This window comes from Monodelphis domestica, chromosome 6 (genome assembly GCF_027887165.1).
Source record: "Monodelphis domestica isolate mMonDom1 chromosome 6, mMonDom1.pri, whole genome shotgun sequence".
In the NCBI taxonomy this organism is placed as follows: domain Eukaryota; kingdom Metazoa; phylum Chordata; class Mammalia; order Didelphimorphia; family Didelphidae; genus Monodelphis; species Monodelphis domestica.
The window spans coordinates 73,149,663-73,170,548 of NC_077232.1; the positions used below are offsets into that span (position 1 = coordinate 73,149,663).

The following is a 20,886-nucleotide window of genomic DNA, read 5'->3' on the forward strand; positions in this document are numbered from 1 at the left end:
TATAATTAGTTGTTATCAGACAAACATGTTACATTCATCTTGAAAACATGTTACCACTAAGTCCTAGGATCTAAATAGCATTTGTACTACTGTGAGCACTGAAGTAAACCAACAATAAAGTAAAGTCTAACTGTACCTTTTATGTGATGGCCAGATGCCAGGTGGACAGCGTTTCATACTAAACATATAAACTGCAGCCTCAGCAGTGGTAAAAAGACGACAGAAACATAAAAAGGAGCAAACAACAACAGCTGATGCGGCTCTTCCATCCTAAAATCAATAATTAAAAATATTGTACTTATAGTACCAAATCATTCACTGTCATGGTGGTAGATAATGTGATACAAATAATTCATACTGAATTGAGAATGATTGATAAGAATGATCTAGAATAACTCTTAAGACATTTTTTATGCCCCCTTCCTGATCTCCATGACATGGCAGTTAAGAACAATATTTCCTCAACCAACTTCAAATACTACCCAAGCTTACCCATTTGTTATAGTGTTCTATTGGTTTCCTGCCTTTACCTTCTATATGGATCTACAAATACTTGAAAGACAGTGCTCTCAATTTTTATTCCTAAAAATATAAAATTAATGAGATTTTCACTTTAAATATGGCTTCTTTTATAAGCCCCCTACCCCCACTATTTGTCTCAGCACAAATATTAAAAAGTAGTACAAAAATCTTGATTTAGGCTTCAATTTACTCACAATCAGGTGCTTTAAAAGATAAGCTTTCTTATGCACCATGAAGACCAACAAGGCAGTCCTCTGCTAAACACAAAGACATGAATATAAATATGCCATTTACAGAAAATGTATTGCTTCTAGACTTCTAAAGTGTTAAGAACCTGTCATAATCATGAGAGCTGAGTTCAGTTACCATAAAGATCCATAAGGCCAATCTATAAGCGGGGGCTGGAACTTACAGTTCATCCACATAATATATATATATATAATAATGCAGACTTCTTACTGAATGTATAAACTTTAGCATCATGCTTGGAAGTTTGGGAAATTTGACTGACTTACTCTTTGACTACTACTTTCCTATGGTTTGTCCTGTGTCATATTCATCCTGCAGGATCAGATTCTCTGACTTCCAAGGTATAAATTAGCTGATCTGCTTGATACTAATATACTCATGGGAGAAAAGATATGGCAGTTCTTTAGGACTTCCCTTTCAGTTCCTTAGTAACATGTTTACATTGGATCAAGGGCCTTCTGGAAACAATTATTTGGTCTTTCTATCATAAAATAACAAAGTGTAAACAAATATAGATGAAGATGGCATAAAAATTGTGTGTATATGCTTTATGTGAGTATATGCCATATATCCTATTGCATAAATGTAAATATATGTGTACAAAACTATCACAAATATACAGAACATAAAAGATTGTGCACTTTGTGTTCAGTTCTGCCAAGGACTACTTTTACCAAGACTTAAGGCCACAGTTTCCCTGTTCTATTGTTCACTCTATATTTAAAGTCAAATGTTTTCTAGGCCCTCTCCAGGAAAAGATAAAACATAAATCCTACAAATGAGTAACTCCTTCCAACCATTTGAAGGGTGCCAAAGATAGGAGACAGTAACTAAATACCCAGTTCACTGTAAATAATTCCAGGAAGCTCTTAAAAGTATCAACACGTTTTTATGAAGCATCTTTTCAAAGTCAAACCAGCTTGAAATTGGGTTCACAAGTTCATAAGGAAATGTTTCTCTTAATAATTCTTAAAATCCTTCAAGGAAAATGTCACGCAATCATCCTCCCATTGATTATGTTCTGGATAAGAGGGTCTCTGTGCAATCTCAAAATTGACTTGATGAAAAAAATGAAAGATACCATTAAGACTCCTACTCACAATGCAGTGCACGATGCAAACATTTTTGTGGTCTTGTTTTAGCCATAAATGCATATTCTTGCAGATGTTATAAAGGTTTTGAAGGTTTGGGGCTCGTCTTGCTGGCCAACCACATTCTGAAACCTAAAGGGGAAATGCCAACTCAGTAAAGAATAATCAAGTTTTTTATATCATCAAGGTCATCTTTTGTCATTTTTATTTTTCCCTATTATTAATTCTTCATATGTAAAAGCAATGTACACAGAAGAGAATCTATATACCAATCTATAAACCTATATTAAGAAGACAAAATTTAACACTGATAGGGAAACAGAAAAGCAAGCAAACCCATTCATCATTAGTAAAGGTCTGAATTTGTTTGACTATTTGGGGAAGCAATTTTGAATCATACACTGAAAGAGAAATGCCCACATCCTTTGAAGGGAAGAAATCAATCCATTTTCAAGTACTTATTATGTACTAGGAGAAGGCAGCTCTGAGTGGAAAGGTGTTGGACATTTTGTCTTGCTAAAAGCAGCAAGTTTGGCAATGAAAGGGCTATGTGGGGTGAGCAAGAATGAGGAGTCTCAGATAGTCAAGAAACCTGGCAGATTCAAAGTATGGTGGTATTTCAGACAAAAAGAAAAGCTCAGAAAAGGAATGTGTTTGGGGGAAAGATGACAAATTCAGGCTTACTACATGTTGAGCCTGAGATTTCCCAGACAATCATTGATGCACAGCCAAAGTACCAGGGAGAGGGTATCAAATGGGGCACATAGAAGGAGGCAGAAATCTTAAACAAGACCATAGGTTAATAATTAAAGAGTTTGCTTGTTACCAGCTTTGCTTTGGAGAGAGCAGTTCTGGTCTAGTAATGAGATCAGAAGCCAGACCCCCAAAAGGCCAAGAAGGGCAAGGAGAAGAGGAAAGGCAGCAAATGTATGCCATTTTAGGAGTGAGAAAGAAAAAAGGAAGGAGAAGAGAGAAGACAAGAGCTTAAGGGGATGTTATGAACTATAAAAATTCTTTTGGGGCAGGGAGAAAAATAGGTATGTTTGAAGACAGCAGGAAAGGAACCAGAAGATAGGGAAACATTAATGATTAGAAAAAGCAGGTGGCCTTGAAGCAGGTTAACAGCATGGTAGACAGCACACAGGCATGAGTTCAAAACCTGTCTTTGATAATATGCCAGCTACATGACCAAGGGCAAATCGATGAGCTTCTCTCATCCTCAGTTTCTCATCTGTAAAATGGAAATAATACCATCTACCTCCTTGAGTTGTAATGAGGATCAAATGAAAATAATGCATGTAAAGCATTCTGCAAACCTTAATTGCTATATAAATGCTAGTTGATTATAGTTATTATGATGAGGAGAAGACAGAGACAAAGATAAAGATCACAAGTAGAGTGGTTGGCAAAGAGAAAGGAAACTTCACTCTCAGAGACTGGGAGATGCTGTCATAGGCTTTTTAGATGAAGAGAAGGGGAAGAAGAGGGAACAGCTCACATTGGATGGCTTCAATTTCCCTAGCTGAAAAAGTAAAAAGAGGTAGAGGTTTGAAGGAAAAAAGAGAGGGGGCAAAAAATATGTGCCCAATAACTGAAATGTTCCAGTCAATGTAGCATAAAGGTAAGATAGGTTCTTAAACTGTATGGGAACTTGAACATGAAATATAGAATAAAGAAAAGGAGAAAGAAGACTCCAACACAGGATTAGATTCAGAGAAAATCTTTGCCCCCAGCAAAGATTGCCTCCATCCATGAGGGGCTTTTGGCTAGTGCTTTTATTAACATATCATTACTCACTGATTATCTGATTGATATCATAGACAGGCAAAATGAACAATGCAGTGGGTTACATCAAAGTTGTCAGTCCCGTTATAACTCATTAATTCCAAACTTCTAATACAGCCAAAGGTCATAATTTTCATGCCTCCGTAATATTTGATAAGTAGAGAAAATGAAAGAAAGAAGATTCTTGACTGAGAAGTTATCTAGAAGACAGGACTGGCAAATCCTAGTTCAGAGTACTATCTATCTGGAGGGGAGCTTTTGATATGTAAATTCAAAAGTTGTTTGTAAAGATAATCAGAAGGGCCAGAATGGCCATAGTTTGAAAGAGCCAAAGTTTCCTTAAGAATCTATTGAGCAATACCAGGTCAACCTAGTCAATTTAGCAAAGGCCCCACTAATTATTTCTTCTCTTGAAGGTTTCAGCACTTATTAAGTAACCCTGTGAGTTTCTGATATGGCCACAAGAAAATTGCCTTTGCAAAGATATCTTGTTTTATATTGAACCTTGGCCCTTGTCATGAGGCCTCAGTGTGACCATACCATTAATCTGAGAGTTGGTCAGTGACTGTGTTCTCTTTACTAAGAAATAGCTAAATAAACATGGCATAGGAATGCAAAGGTATATTACCACTCCATAAAGAATGGTGGTGACTATTCAGTGAATTATATACTATTCAGAGTAGAGGGATCCAAAAAGAAATCCTCTAAGTAAATCAGTATGTAGACCAAAGTGTACTATTCTTAATTGTCTGTGATTTTTACTCGTATATCTATATGCTGAAAATTCTTTTAAAAAGGAAGATAAATATGAGAAAACAAAGTAAAAGGGGAAGATCTGTATGAAATGATGCAGAATTAAGAAAGGGCACTGAAAAGTCTAGAGGGAATTAAATACTGGTAAACTGAAGTGAAATACTGAAAGGGAGTAATGTGGGAAGATGTGCAAGAAAATCACAGAGAAGATTTGAAAAGGAACAAGAAGCAAAGGATTCCAACAGAGATATACAATGCCAGGGTGAAAAGCATTTTCCTTTTCCCTACATGCTAAAACTGTTCAGCCAACTCTCTCTACTTCTAAAATAAGCAGCAGACCACTTCCTGGGGGCTTTCTTTATTCCTGCATTCCCAAGCCACTCACCCTGAATTCCCCCCACCCCCAAGCCATTTTTCTTGTTGCCATTTCAGTCCTCTACAGAATTTTAAAGTTAGATTTTTAGGTGAAAGCTAAGCTAAAACTTTACTGGTTGCAACAGAAAAAGCATAAAGAAATTAAATGAGAGCTGCTTCCAAAGCAAAACTATGACCACACTGTACACTGCAACAAGCCTGAAGTGAAAATAAAACTAAAAATCTGCCACTTACCCGATTATGAAATCTGGAAGGCCTGTATGTTCTTGGAGAAAGATTGTAAACAGCATAATGCCCAGGATGCTTAGAGTCTAAAAACAACCGCACATCTTCTATGTTATTTTTGAGAGCAGATTCTACACCTTCTGCTGGAAATGACATCACTGTAAGACGAATAAGATTATGTTAGTCACTACATACTGATCAGACACCCCTGATCTGATCTGCAGGATCTGGTTGTAGAGCTCAGGGTCATCTGGGGATGACAAAACCTGAAAGGGTTCATGTGTCTTGTAACAAAGTAGCAATGTGATGCAGAAGAGGACACGGGCAGGACAGAGGCCATCTCCTCCTTCAACTGCCACCCCTCAGCCTTAGAGACAAAATCCGAAAGGGAAGATTTCTTTGTTGGCAACGAGAAGCTAGGGAAGCCAGTCCTCCTCTGTACAGCCCACAGATACCCAGGCCCATTGCTTTTATGTCTTCCCTCAATTCCCCAGTGAAGGATACGTCTGAGCTTGTACTCAGTAAAGAGGGGAAAATGCCAAACAAACTAGTCTGCTATGTGTTCACCTGGCTAAGATACATGCAAGGGAAAAGATGAAGGAAAAAGTTAAAGCTACTGGAAAAAATAAGGTATTATGGACTGTGGATTTTAAATATTCATATTTTATAGAAATGTTTAGTAGGAAACTAAACACTGTCTGAAGGGTATCATGGAATCCCCAATTAAAAAAAGGGACTCAGCCCTGGCAGGGCTGGACTTCCTGCTGACCCATGTCTGATAGCATGCCCTAGTACACCATACTTCAGTCTATATTATCTCCTAACTGCCTCCATTCTAGGCTATATCACATGTTGTTAGGATATGGTTATGCTATAACCTACCATAGATATCATCAGGCTTAGTTATGAAAGGGAGAAAGCCAGAGTGGCAAAACCATGTTCCAGTCCTAACATTCTCCCAGTCCTTTCTATATGGTCCCTTCCCTTAACACCTCCCTAAAATAGACAGGTGATGTGGAACAAGTTACTACCCATTTCATCTAAGTCTCAGGTTCCTCCTCTTTGAGAAAAGGGATTTGGCCCAGATAATCTCTTAAGAATCCTTCGAGCTTTAAAAACAAGTTACTATTGAAGGGTAGAGGCAGTGGGTGAGAAGATGGAAGCTTTTTAACTTCAAATACTCTCATTCCAAGAAACTTTATAAGAATGGTGGCTTGGGATAAGATGAAACTTTCTCAAGCTCACCAGCTGAGAAAAGTATCACTGATCCAGAGTGCTACAATGAGGGCTAGCTTTTACTTAGGATGCAGAGGAAGTTCCCAGGAACAGAAAAGCAATTGTAGGAGACTCACTGAAAATACAGGAGAATTTGAGAGCCTAGACTTTTCTAAAATCTTGGCTAAGTTAACACTTACTTTAAACATACCAATAATGGTTTCCCTGAGTCCAGTTAGTATCATAAACAATGAATATCAAGTACTTATTCCTTACCTCACAGCCTCTATGTCATGCAAAGATCCCTATTGGTGATACCAAAAGAGTTGAGATTAGCTCAAAGGCATAAAGGTAAAAGGGAGAAACTTAGGCCTTCTAGTGTGGCTCCACTTAGACCCAATATCACATAAACTCCACCTCAATCACTCCTGAAGTCCACCAAAACCCCCATCTCTTTTTCAAGCAAGCTGCTAAACTCATATAAAACTCACATAAACACACAAACTTTATGGAAGCAAAAGGCCAACTTACTGAAGATATCCCATTCCCACTGCCACAGATCCTCAAAGAGAACAAGAAGCATTTCTCAGTTAATCCAATGGCCTAGTCCCTATCAGCTAGCTGTATTAAGGAGTAGGAAAGACTAGTCCACTTCAGAAGTCTAGCCCTATAAGTTACAAGCTCCCAGTATCTTCCTCTACCAAGTACAGTAAATAAAACTTGTTTAAATTATACAAACAATGAGTACCTATACATGCAGGCCATTAGAAGATAAAAAGGGATTCCATGTACATGTAAATACACACACACACACACACACACACACACACACACACACACATATATTTTATGGTAAAGGTACAAGACTAGGGTAGTGAAAGTACTATCATATAATAACCATGAATCTTTGGTAAACATACCAGCAATTCTGGATGTGATGTAAGAAATATCCAAATCTCCTTTAGCATAACTGAAATTAAAACAGAAAAGGTTAACTAGTTATTTCATGAAATTTTATACTTAAGATACAGCTTAAACTTGAGTTTTGTCATGTTGAAAGTCAAAAGAGTAAATCATGACATATATTGGATCCTAATTTTTTAAAGGTCAAGATCAGTATAGGACTGACTATATTAATCTTATCAATAAACATAAAAGAAATACTATGTAACCATGAGTGATGGGAGAATATCCATGTTAACACAAAAAGAGAGTCAGGAAATGTATCCCAGGTAAATAGAGAAGGTTCAGCCTCATGAATGAAAGAGTTTGACTATGCTAGTTTTGTTAGAAACAATTTCTTTTCAGAGGTGGCTTTTCAGAGAGGGAGTAATCCAGAAGAAAATGTAGACAAGACTACAATGACAGATTAGCAAATAAAAGTCTTATCAAATGCTGAAAGTAGGAGGCGTACAGGAATAGTATTGAATGAAATAAAGTGAAGACCACAGCAGATAGCTTAGGAATAGTTCAAAGCATGGAAACAGCGAGTGAGAGTCTAATTAATGTAATTCTTGAGTTCTGAGCAACCACTATCACTTTTCCAACTTTAGTGGGCCTGATTTAGCAAGAACCAATTAAGACCAGGTGGATCCTATTCAGGTTAAAGCCAGTAGTTACTATTGTATAAACCAAAGCACTAACTCCAATCTAAAAGATGAAAGGAATAGAATCTCAATGAAAAGAAATGGATTACTTTTACTATACAGTGAGGTTCTTTCACAAAGAGAGCTAGGATTAACTCAAAGGTATAAATGATCCCTATTTCATTTTTTTCCCTAATAGTCTATCAGCAAATCTCAGCATTAGGAGGAATCTTATAGCCAAACCCCTAAGATCTTTTCAAACAAGTTGCAAAAAAGTCATTTTTTTTCCACCTTGTACTTGTGATGTGGATTTTTTGGAATCCAAGTGTTTATCACTATTAAATTTCACTTTACTCAATCTGGCACCATGTTCCAAACAATCGTGATGGTTTTGGATCCTGATTGGTGCAAACGCGTGTGCGTGAGTGTGTGCGTGAGTGTGTGCGTGAGTGTGTGCGTGTGTGTGTGTGTGTGTGTGTGTGTGTGTGTGTGTGTAACACACACTATCCAATCCATCACTGTCTCACTTGCAAATGTGATGAGCAGACAGACTATGGACATCTTTTTCCAACTCACTAACAAAAATGTTAAACAGAACAAGCCAAGAACAAATTCCTGGAGCATTTCACTTAAGATCTCCTTGAAAGCTGTCATAGAATTACTAACAACTATTCTGTAGGTCCAGCCACTAAACCAGCTCTGAATTCACCTACCTATATCACCATCAACCCTATATCTCTCACAAGAATAGCATTAGAGACTTTATGTCCAACACATCTTCCTGACCTTGAGTATAGAAGTTTGCAGCTGGCTAGTGGCTATCTCAATGCTCTGATACCTAGCAAAGAGTGACACATACATTATATTATACGCCTGAAACTTTGAGTAATGGGATATTCTAAGCATGTCTTCCTTTGAAGAGGGCAAGGCTAGTCTGAATCTGAACCAACAAGATAAGATCTCTGTGGTTACAGCAATTTCCCGGTAAGTTAATGAAAAGCTAAAAACTGAATAACTTCCTCCTAAGCTCCAGAATGCTATGCAACTATAGGAGAGGTGTTTGGGCAAGGTTTGTGATCCTCCAAATGAGGTTCTCTATTTGGGACAGAAAAACACTCAGTAATGTAGAAATAGGAATAATTGAATAACACTAACTTAATCACAGATCACATATATTTGAAGAAAAACATGAATGAAGGACACATTCTGACACTTAGAAATGTTCTCAGATGGTTGCAACAGATAGAATGCTAAACTTGTAGTCTGAAAGACTTAAGTTCAAATAGTGCTAAGATATCTGCTATGCAATTCTGGGACAAGACACTCTCTAAGCCTCAGTTTCCCCATCTCTAAAATAGGGATTAAAAAGCACCTTTCTTATAAGGTTGTTGTGAGGATCAAATTCATAATATACTTTGCAGACTTTAAAAGGCTATATAAATGAAAGCCACTGTAACCATTACCAATACCCCAAACCCAGAATGCTGGGATTCACCTTGGACCTGACCCACCCCCCCAAGGCAACAAGAGGCAGAAGTTTTAGCTAACTTTATCTTGTGCTGCAATAGTCTGGCACTAATCCACATGAATTACAGCCTCTGTGCTTAAGGTTGAATTATGTGTAGCAGAGAAGAAACAAACATGGACCTGGAAAGAAATAGAAGAGAGAAGGATGCAGGAGAATAAGGAATAATCATGAGGTGAAGCACAAGGGGAAGTCACAGTCAACATTAAAACAAAGAGCATCCTTGACAATATTGAATCCTAATCCTATGTGAACCTCACCGGGGAACTCCTCAAAGATGACCAAAAAATACCATATCACAGGTATGATTATTCTGTCCCCATCCATGGTATTTCCAGGTTTCACACTTGCATGTACACTCAATATCAATTTGACTCAAATGGTAGCAGTAAGAACAAATCTGTTTTTATATCTCATGGCATGGGATCATACCTGGTTTTTTTTTTAGTGAAAAACTGATAGTTTTTCACTATCACTGGTAGGGCACAAGGAATTTGTGATAAAGAATGATGTAATGAAAATGTGCGTGTGTACCTAAGATAATCATAAACTAAATACAGTTAGTTCAATTGGTTAGAGTACTGTTAAATAAAGCCAAGACATCATTGGCTTAATCCTCCCAGGAGCCAATTAGTTTCAGAGATAAACCAAGTTCTCCATCAACAACTAGCTACAAACACAAATAAATGTAGATGGTCACAAAAGGGGAAGAATGAGAATAGGAATGGCTTGGAACAAACCATCACCAGTAGGAAATACTACCCTGCTCTAGACACAGGTGCCAGTGATAGTGCTCCCATTTTCACATGATAGAAGTTAACATATAAAAAGGGAAACCATAATTTTCCATAATTAACTTTTCTTCACTCAAAACATAAAAATGTTTAGCCAATAATAAGTTTTAAGCTAATAAGTCAAACTGTTTGCCATTTTTCATCAGATGAGGGCAATCCTGCCAATTCTTATTTTCTTTCATGAAGCTAATTAGATGCAAGGGTATTAAACAGAAGGTAGGTTAAGAAAAAATAAGCAAAGACTTTTAGAGAACACTGTCATCCAATACCCAGAAACATGCTGGTCAAGCATTAGTGACACTTCCAAAGATTTAATTATAAAAAGATGGCATACTGACAGCTCTTTGCAATTAAAGAATAAGTCATGTTAAGATTTTTCACAGAATTATATTTCTATCATTCAGACTAAGCTTGGGAAGAAAAAAGGAAAAAACTTTCAAAGTACATTAAGCATAAAGCACACACATCAATAACATAAGAGCATGCACATTTTACCTGGGGCTGTAAACAGGTGATGTATAAAATTATTTTTTAAAATGCACAAAAGAAAAGACAATTAAAATGAGGCAAAAAAATTTTGAAGGATGATGGTGATAACATGGACAACTGCAAAACTACAACTTGATTTTTGTTTCACAATTACTCTATGAGACATGTGAAGATAGAATGAACTCCATTTGTCTATTTTTAGTTAATCAAATAAAAAACTTAAAAGTACCCCCTCTTTAGCACCTAGCTAACAGAGAGTTCACAAGTCACTTACTAGTTCACATCTTCAAAGGCCAGATGATTGCCTACCTCCCCACCTCCATCCCCCAGCGGTGCTAGGCAAATTAGGAGGCTGTGATTGGTTCCCCTGAAGTGGGGGAGCGACAGGAAGTGACATGGAGAAAACTACTTTAAAAAGGCCAGCCTTTTTAAATTCTGTATTCTGACTCTCACTGCCTCAATGAGTCAGGCTGGAGGAATACTCTTTGTGCTTCCTTGGTTTTGGAGAAGCTGGTTCCTTGAAGAGATTCTTCCCTTGGATTCTGCATTGGTGAGTAAAGCATCTTCAGCTTTCAGGACTTGGGGAAGCCCCTGCAGGGGGCTGAGCCAAACTTCACTGGAACAACACTTAGGGCTGATAGGCTAGACCAGGCTTTGTCTCCTTTCTATATTTCCCACTTTCACTATCTTTACCTTATTGTGAATAAAACCTGCTAATAGTCATTTTGACCTAGGGGCTAATATTTTATAAATGGTGGCCACTTTTATAATTCTCATATTGAGTCAAAACACATACAAGATTCAAGTTCATATAATCAATGCAATCTCTCCCCATCCCAAAAGACATCTTCACATATACTCTGATGTAAACTGCAAAGGAGTAACAAATTACTGCTGTTATTCCATATTACCCCCAAAGCTACCAGAATTCATTCTGGAAAGGAATAACTATAGGAAGTTGGGGAAAGAAGTTACAGTGTCTAAAAATGATCCCTTCAGGTAAAAGGGTCAGATCAGAGAGCAACAGGAGCAACAGGTAAAAACGTGTCACTTCTATTACCCTACAGTTCCTTGGACCAATCAAAGCCTTCCCTCACATGGCAGTGTCACATCCAGAATGTGAATATCAACCAGGGGAATCCCAGGCATCAAACCCCAACTTTGTAGAGTAATAGAATGATTGATTTTTAATAATAGCTTCTTTTTAAACCCTTTAGAATTATAAGAACCAAAATTCGATTCCTTTTCAAATAATCAATTTGCAGAAAAGATGAGTTATGTGAATTGCATTACATATTTGCCTCCAGAAATATTAACCAAGAATTTTAAAAGTATAATAAAAATTCATTAATTCAGACTAACCTAGAGAAAGGCTAATGCACATAAAGAAAGCAATGGAATATGTAAAAAGGAATGCAATTTTATTTCTTCCTAGTACCCATATACTATTCCTAGTATATGGAATGGATAATTTCTAATGACCACAATGATTATTTGTATCACCACCAGCTTCGATAGTTTACTCTCAAGATTTCCAATTTTTCTCTATAATCCTGCTCTAATTATTAATTTGCCTAGCATAGGTTTTTTCCTATTTGGCAAAGAAGACAAAATTCATCCCAGGCTTTATGTAAAGTACCATGAGTTTCAAATAAAGAAAGAATGGATTATCTTTGTATTTTATAACAGTACACCCACACATTTTTATAAATGAGAGAAGTGGGAAGGGAACAAATATGCTGTCCATTGAAGAGTTAACAAAGCATTGTTCCAATGTATCACATTCTGCAGTAAAACTCTGGCTACTCAAATATATCCTTTCTGCTGCCCTTTGACAGCTAACAATGGAAAAGAACCAGTTTCTCTCAACCTATGAATATCTGGTTCCTCAGCCTTTACTCTTTTCTGAAGTCAAAGGGAAGAAATATTTTCAAAAAGATGCCTAAAGCAAAAAATAACTGAAAAAACATTTTCACCCAGAATTTTGATCAAACCAAACATATAAAACTTCATCCTATTTTTTATTTTTTAAATGTAACATAAAAGCTACTAGGTTTGGTTCCTTTCTTTCAAAAGATATATGTTTTGTCATTTTTGGAAAATTTTTCTCTGAAATTATATTTGTGTATACTCCCAAGATAAGCACATTTTCATAAAGGGCATCAAGTTACTATAATGAAAAATGCCAAAATGACTCACTAATTTACATGCTCAGTAATGACTTTTAAGGTAGTATTTTTTTTTAATACTAAATGTTTTTTAAAAACACAAAAATTAAATGGAAAGCAAAAAGTGCTTGTGGAATCCAATTATGTTTTCCTACCTTTTAGTGAGTTTTCTGACATTAAAATGTTGCTTGCATTTTCATGTCAATAACAATCATTTTCATATGCAAGGTAGGTCTACTTTTCTTCTATTTTAGTCACATATACCCACACAAAAAGTCACATTTCATTAGAAGAAGAGTATGAATCCTAAGAGATGACACTTCTAAAGCTTTTTCCTATAAACTATAAACAAAGCTTTTCTTCAATAACAAAAGCATAATAAAACTTCTAACAAGTAGCAAAATTTGTGAAACAGTAGGTGAGAAGCAGCTAGATTGCTCAGTGGATAGAACCAGGCCTAGAAACAGGAGGTCCTGGGTATATATCTAGTCTCAGATACTTCCCATCTATATGACCCTGGGCAAGTCACTGAACCCCAATTGTTTAGCCCTTCCTACTCTTAAACTGATATTCAGTATTAATGAGAAGAGAGGGGACAGGAGGGAGGGAGGGGGAATGAGAGGAAGACAAGAAGGAAACCATATGAGGCCAATTGATCCCTATTTTGATTCCCAAAGTCACCTCACAACTCAGGCATACAGCTAGCCCAGTGTCTAGAAAGAAAGCCAACCAAGCCAGAGCTACACAGGGGAAAGGTCTAGAAAAAGGTCCACCAACAGTTTCTTGGTCCACTGAAATGTGTAGACTCAGAAATCAGGCTGGGCAATTTCCTTCTTTGATTCTGCTTCTAGAGGAGGCATGATGGAAAAGAAAAAGCACTGGGATTGAATACTGGTTCTGACACTTAGGAGCTCAGAACCCCTACTCAGTCTCTTGGACGCTCTAAGACTAAGTTTCAACATTTACAAAATTTGAATAATCATATTGATATGACTTATAACATATGGGCAATCACAGGAAAAGTTTTTAGTCAAAAGTAAAAGGATATCATGACCTAGTATTATTGTCTAGGTGATAGGAGAGTCAATAATTCCCAGCTCTAAGCATCTCAAGACTTCAAAGTGCTTTTCTTTTTTTTAAACAACAATTCTGGTGAGGTCATGATGTGAATACTATTATACTCATTGGAAAAGTGAAGAAACTTAGGTCTTAAAAAGTTTATTTGATTTGCTCAAAATCACAGAGCCCCTTAGTGTTGGAGGCAGAAATCAGAACCAGGCCTTCAGATTCCTTGGCCCCAACTTTCTCCACTACGTGAGGCTGACTTTGCAGAGCCCCAATTCTAAGTAGTTGCTACTCTAGCCACTAAATGTTTGAGTGCTCTCTAATGCATAAGTTCAAGAGGAAAAAGGAAAGTTAAAAAGTGGCAAAAGAAAAAGGAAGATGCATTTTAGATTTTAGATCTTCATAATCAACCATTATCCTCCAGTTGCTCCATTACCCAGTACCCTCTCCTACTAGCACATGTCCACCTTTCTTCAAAATACAGACAGACAGGGAGGCAGCTAGGTAGTTCAGTGGATTGAGGTTCAGGCCTAGAGACAAGAGGTCCTAGGTTCAAATCTGGCCTCAGACACTTCCCAGCTGTGTGACCTTGGGCAAGTCACTTAACCCCCATTGCCTAGCCCTTACCACTCTTCTGCCTTGGAGCTAATACACAGTACTGACTCCAAGACGGAAGATAAGGGTTTAAAAAAAAAATACAGACAGACATTTGTCCCTAAAACTGCAACAATTTAAGGGGACTAATAATTTATGGAAACTTGGAGGGATGCTAAAGTAGCAGAGAATGACTAGACCTTTTAAAAAGGAGAAAAAATTAAAATTTATGTCTGGAAAACCAATGTAAAAAAGCCACATAAAATACATAACTCAAAACTATCTTGTTGTCAAGAATGAGTCTTCTAATATAAGGCTAACCTGTTCTCTCTTTATATAAGAAGGACCAAAGAATTCATGAAATAACAGAGTGAAAGAAATAACATCTCAATTTAAAGTTGGTCATTTAGCAGTTAGCAGTGGCAAAAAAGTAACAATTATTCAATTATCGCACAGGACTTAGATTCTCTAACAACAAATCTAAAAACAACTTAAACCTCTGTGTGCAATAAAAAGATTTCCAAACACTAGTCAATAGTGCAATTATAACAAATATCATTTTATATTAGAAAATCTTAGTACAGCTAATGTCGAATGACCCTAATAGCAACTTAATAGGTCTTACTGATTTATAATGTAAATACCTATTTAGTGGGTATATGGCTTATTAGAGAATCATGATAAAAAAGAACTATCACAAACCAGATAATAAGAGGCAAAGGAAGCATCTAAAGGAAAAAGGTAATTTTCAGGATGGTATCAGCCCCTGGGCCTATGTCATTTTCAATAACTTTTGCAAATAACTAAGTTTATAAATGAAACAAAGCATGAAGGGATGAAAGATTAGGGGATAGATGTATCTTAGAAAAGGAGTGCTTGGATGTTAGGAAATCCAAATTAGCCTTTTTTAAGTTTTCATCAACTTTTAACTGAAATTTTAGCATTTCCTTCATTATTTTAATTTTAAGCTTGATCCTAAGAAATCCTAAAAAAGGGTCCATCCATAGATTTCACCAGGCTGTCAAAGGGTTCCACAACACAAGAGACCTGCCCTAGAGTAAAATTCAAAATATGCTATGAACAGTAGGTGAACATAAACAAAAAATTCAATATTCAAAGTTATTTTTATTAATTATCATATCATCTAAATTTTTACTAGTATACTTACTTAGCAACAGACTGGATAACTTTGGAAGAAGTGTCTTTGATGTTAGTAAAAAATCTTTCTGTTCCTCCTCTAAGAATGTCAAAGAAACCACTATAGGACTGATCACACTCTGCAACTGTCATGCCTAAAAGAAAATAACAAACATATAATTATTAGAAGCATAATCCTATCTGAATGAAAAGGACAGAGAAGAGAGGGAGGGAGGGAGACAGGGAGAGAGGAGAGGGAGAGAGAGAGAAGAACCAATGGCTAGCAGAGCACCTATCTCATTCTACATGATCCAAGAAATACTCAAGTACCTCACCTAATGTGCTCAGTTCTATCTGAACACTTGCCTGTACTCCTTTAAGACACTGCTAGATTACTGAGGACCCTCATTTTAGTCTCCTCTCTTAAAGATGGAAACCAGAGTCTTCTAGATCCCACACTGCCCATTTCCCAAGTTTGGCTCCAGGAATTTTTCAAAATTAATACTTACATTTAAATACTGGCAACAAGATCTAAATTCAAATTGTCAAGCCTTACATGACAAGACTAGAAAGTGGAAAAATGATTGTCAACAGCTAAAGTTTTCAAATTATCTTTCAAGTTAGCAAGGAAATTAAATTAGCAACAAATCTTCCTACCAGAAAGGTAGTAGCAGATAGCTATAACAACATTTTGTCAGCCCACTGAGTTCAAGTACTGGTATAAAGAGACTACTAACACGAAGCAGTTCTAATTGTGAGTATTCCTTCCAGATGCTAGTTCATCTGCCTAAAAATAGTTGAAAGTGATTTTTCTGTAAGGGAATGCCTTTCCCTCAGAATCCTCATATATAAAAATCACAAAATCTCAAAGCTGGAAAAGACTTTAAAGGCTCATCTGTTCAAATGACATCCCTTCACAGCATACTTGACAAGTAAGACCTCAGGTGAGAAGACACTCACCACTTCCTCAGAGGCCCATTCCAGTTGGTATAGTTCTAACACTGAGGAAAGTTTTTGTTACATTAAGTCTCAATAGTACTGTGGCTTAAAAGGTATGAGAGGTAATGTACAAGCAAAGGCTGGACTAGAGATAAAGATCTGAGTCTGAATTCTAAGTCTCTGACTTTACTATATCTGTGCGATTTTGAACAAGTCACTTTTCTTCTATGGGATTCTGTTTCCTGATGTGTAAAATAAAAATTAGATGACCACTCTAAAGTTCTATGACTTGGTCTGGTGACTTTTATTCCACATTACCAAACATCTACACCAGCTTACAGTCCTATTACAGTGTCCATTTTACCCATTAATTCAACACCTTATTTTCTCATGTATACATTATGATATGAGGCAAATGAAAGGAGCTATCTTCAAATTACATGGATTTGTACTCCTAGAATTATTAAGGAATTTAAGCATCTTTTCATGTGGTTACCTATAAATCACATATTTATATACTTGAATCATCACTGAAGACTAATGTATATCATTAATCTTACAGAAACATAGCATTTTATCCTATATTCTGGATGTCAAAACTTTAGTTGATATAGTTACTTCAAACATTTTTTCCTAAAGTTTAATTTTGGAGAAAATACCTTTTGTTGTAAAATGTTTTGTTTTATTGATTATGATCAAATCCATCAATTTTATCACTGATTTCTTCAAATTATTTTTTAATTAAAATCTATTATCTCCTTAGCAGAAACAAATTTTCCCTTTTTCTTCTACTTTTTTAATGATTTTAAAAAAACAAATCTTTAATCCAGTTAAAGCATACAGTGGTCATGAAAGATGGTGTGAGATATGCAACTATTTCTTGCTATAGAGATATCAAGTTTTTCCAACAGTTTTTATTAAATTGTAATTCTACTACCCATGGCCCTTTAAGTGAGGATTTATCACACACTAATCTTCTGTATTTTCTGGAGTCTATTACTGGATTCTCTATTCTATTCCATAATTATCTTGTTACAGTTGTTATTTTAAATTAATCACTGCTTTATACAAAACTGAGTTGTAAGCATGCTATTCAATCTTTGTATTCTTTTTCATAACTTTTACTAATTCTATTTTTCCATTCAATTTTTTATAATTTTACATTATTTTAAGAAATAACCTACTTATTGGTGCTCTGAGTGGTTCTGTATTAAATCTGTACATTAGCTCAGCAAGTACTGCCATTTTAAATATTTGACAACCATGCACAAAAGAAACCCTTCCATTTCTTTAGTTTTTTTATTTCTCACAAAATTATTTTGAAATGTCTTTGTGTAGGTCTTTGCTCAGATATCTAATAGATGTCACTGTTATGATGAAGAGTCTTTCTCTTTCTTTTTCTCTAGGTTCCTGGTAAATAGAAACAGATTTCTATAGATGTCTTATATTCTACTACTTAATTAAAGTAATGTATTACTCCATCAATTTTTTTTACAGGGGGGATATGATTGGCATTTCAAAGTATACAAATTCTAGCATTTGTAAAATTTTACATTCTTCATTACTAGTGTTTATTTCCTTTAATATAATTCATGCCTTATTGCTATCATAAAGACTAAGACTATATAAAATTGGAGTAGCAAGCATGAACATTACTTCAGGTGTTTATTGCATATAAATATTAGCTTGTGGTCTTGAATATATCCTTTTAATTATACTTTGGAAAGATTCTTTTATTACTATTTTATGGCATAAATGAGTGCTGTATTTTATCAAAGGCATCTAATGCTAAGTTTTTCTCTTGTTGATAAGTTGCACACCAAACATTTAATAAACTCTTACCATGTAACAGGCACTTTGCACAGTGCCAGGGATGCAAAGAAAAGGAAGCAATCAGTACTTGCCCTCAAGAACAAACATTCTAAAGGAGAAGACAACAAACACATAAGGGGAGGGGGAAAAGGGGAGAAAGGAAAGAAGTAACAAAGTGTGGACATAGCTGGGAAGCAATGGAGAAGCGTGGCTCTGAGCAAAATAAAGGGAAAGTTCATCTCATCCCAGAGGCAGAGTCTAAGGTTCTGGAGGAGGCTTGGGTGTTAAGAGTGGGTAGGGATAATAGCAGGAATAGAGGCACTTATGGTATACTGATGCTAGGAAAAATTTCATTCTTCTAGGTCATAGCCTGAAATAAAAATTCTAGACTAAGAAGCTAACAGCATCTTAGTCTACTGCAAAATATTTCATAAGGATACCATGTTCTTAATCCGGTCACTCATTCATCAAACATGAGGATATTCATCAATTGTGAGAATACCATACTCTTAATTGAGTCCTTCACTCACCAAACATTTATAAAGTATCTCCTGTATACCAGATGCAAAAGGAGATAGGAAGCTAAAGCAATCCTATCTTCATGGTACTTAACAATAATATGGAGGTAGGTAGTACAGGTAGATAAGTACTAGACCTAGAGACAGGAAGACTTGAGTTCAAGTCTGGTCTCACACACTTACCAGCTATTAGACCCTGGGTAAGTCATTTAACTGAGATTTGTCTCTTTCCTCAGCTGTAAAATGGGGATAGCAACACCTACCATCCCGGGCTGTTGTAAGGAACAACTAAGACAATATTTGAAAGCATTTAGCACAGGGCCAAGTATATAGTAAACGCGTTAGCTATTATTATTATTATTATTAATTTGTAAAAAAATGTTATTAAAGTAAAAGTAAAGGTTTATTTTAACAAAGCCCTGTCCCATTTAAAATTGAAAGGATCTTCTACACCAAAATGATACTTTAAGCAATAAAAAGGAATTTCTGATGGTCAACAGGGAAACCAACATCAAAATTAGAATGACCAAACATCACTCAAAGGAGCATCATTCAAAATGTTATCAAATCTGGCTTAATAAATAATTCCCTGCTCACAAAAATAGTCAGTATTCAGAACATGGTATGAATGTAAAGAAGGTAGTGTTAATATGGAGTGTTAATATGAACACATACCTGCACTATACACATTGCTGAGCTGCCCCACAGCTTTAGTACCTTGTGGCACTGAATTGAGAGAACCTCTAGGCTGCATATTATTTCCATAACCGCCATTGTGTTCCAGAAGCTGAAAAGAGTCAATACTGTCATATTTATTATCATCACATACTTTCAAGTTTTTTTTTCATGAATTTGATGCATTAACAAAATTCAACCAACAAAATATGCTTATAGTTCACTTTCCCATACCATAAAGTTGGTTATCATCAACACAGTAATGAATACCTTTAGCAAAGCTGACTAAAAAGTTAATCCTGATAAAGTGAATCCTTTGCCCAATCAAGCATTTTATAATCAAAAAAGGCCCCCATGAGAATGAGCTGGTAATTCTGGGGGCACAGTTACCAGTAGCATCACCAAGGTCTGCTAGTAATTAACTGTGGCATCCTGACAGCGTACTGCTAGGCTGACAGGTCACTCAAGCTTAGTTTTCCTTTTAGAGTCCATTTCCATTCCATTCATCAAATGCCCAAATACTTGACCTGCCAGACTCATAAGAATATTCCCCATTCTAGGACCCCAACTACATAAAACTTCATTTCTGATCAGCTGTTCTGCTTGGCTTCAATAGCTCAAAAAATATTTGGCCTTCCCCAGGATAAATTTATCACTTGAAATCTCATCATCCTGAAGCTTGAGTCAGCTTTGATCCTCAACTCCACCTCAATACTCTCAATTGCTCTCCCTTCTGATAGAACTGGAGGGCAAAGCAATGAACCATTCCTCTCTCCCCCACACCTTTTCAGCTTCCTTTTGTGTACTGTCTTCCTCCATTAGATTAGAAACTCCTAGGGAAAAGAGACTATCTTTCTTATTTGTATCCACAGGGATTAGAACATTGTCTGGCACATTGAAGGCATTTAATAAATGTCTACTGTCCACTGATTTCCAAATTAAAGTAATAATTATTTACAATAAAATATAGGGCTAGGTGATAGTATCACACTTTCCAAGTTTACTTCACGCAAGTCCATTCCAGTCTTAGTCTCAAGATTTCAAGTTAGGTATAATGACTCTACCTATTGTGATAAAGGATGAAATGTTTGCAAAAACTGTTGCAAAAACTGAGAGATACAACCTTAGAGAATGATTGACAAGAGCATGTAACTAAGGGTCACATGGGAGTCTTGGGATCTGGGAAAATTCTATGCCCAATGGTGATTTCTTCTCAGAGTCTGCTCTCCTGGAAAGACCTACAGCTTGAAGAGGATTTTCCCTGTGACCAGAAGAAGAAAGAGGTTTTTGGATCTGGCTGATGGCAGCATCAGTGAGAAGATCTCTGGATCTACTTGAATATCTATCAACTTAAGATACTGGCCTTATT

General features: G+C 36.2%; 1 protein-coding gene and 1 long non-coding RNA gene across 5 annotated transcripts in view; one reads left to right on the forward strand and one right to left on the reverse strand.

The window, feature by feature from the left end:
• LOC103101431 (uncharacterized) overlaps positions 1-20,886 on the forward strand; it is an 83,864-nt gene that overhangs the window by 59,874 nt on the left and 3,104 nt on the right. The gene's annotated exons all lie outside the window — the stretch shown is intronic.
• Positions 1-20,886, reverse strand: part of GAK (cyclin G associated kinase) — a 113,726-nt gene that overhangs the window by 48,816 nt on the left and 44,024 nt on the right. For all 3 annotated transcript variants that reach the window (XM_056802252.1, XM_056802253.1, XM_056802254.1), the window contains 6 exons: positions 19,518-19,629; positions 15,605-15,728; positions 7,136-7,185; positions 5,010-5,158; positions 1,872-1,994; positions 137-270 (listed from right to left, as the gene is read on the reverse strand). In XM_056802252.1, coding sequence (XP_056658230.1) covers positions 137-270; positions 1,872-1,994; positions 5,010-5,158; positions 7,136-7,185; positions 15,605-15,728; positions 19,518-19,629 — 692 coding nt within the window. The remainder of the gene's footprint in view (positions 1-136; positions 271-1,871; positions 1,995-5,009; positions 5,159-7,135; positions 7,186-15,604; positions 15,729-19,517; positions 19,630-20,886) is intronic.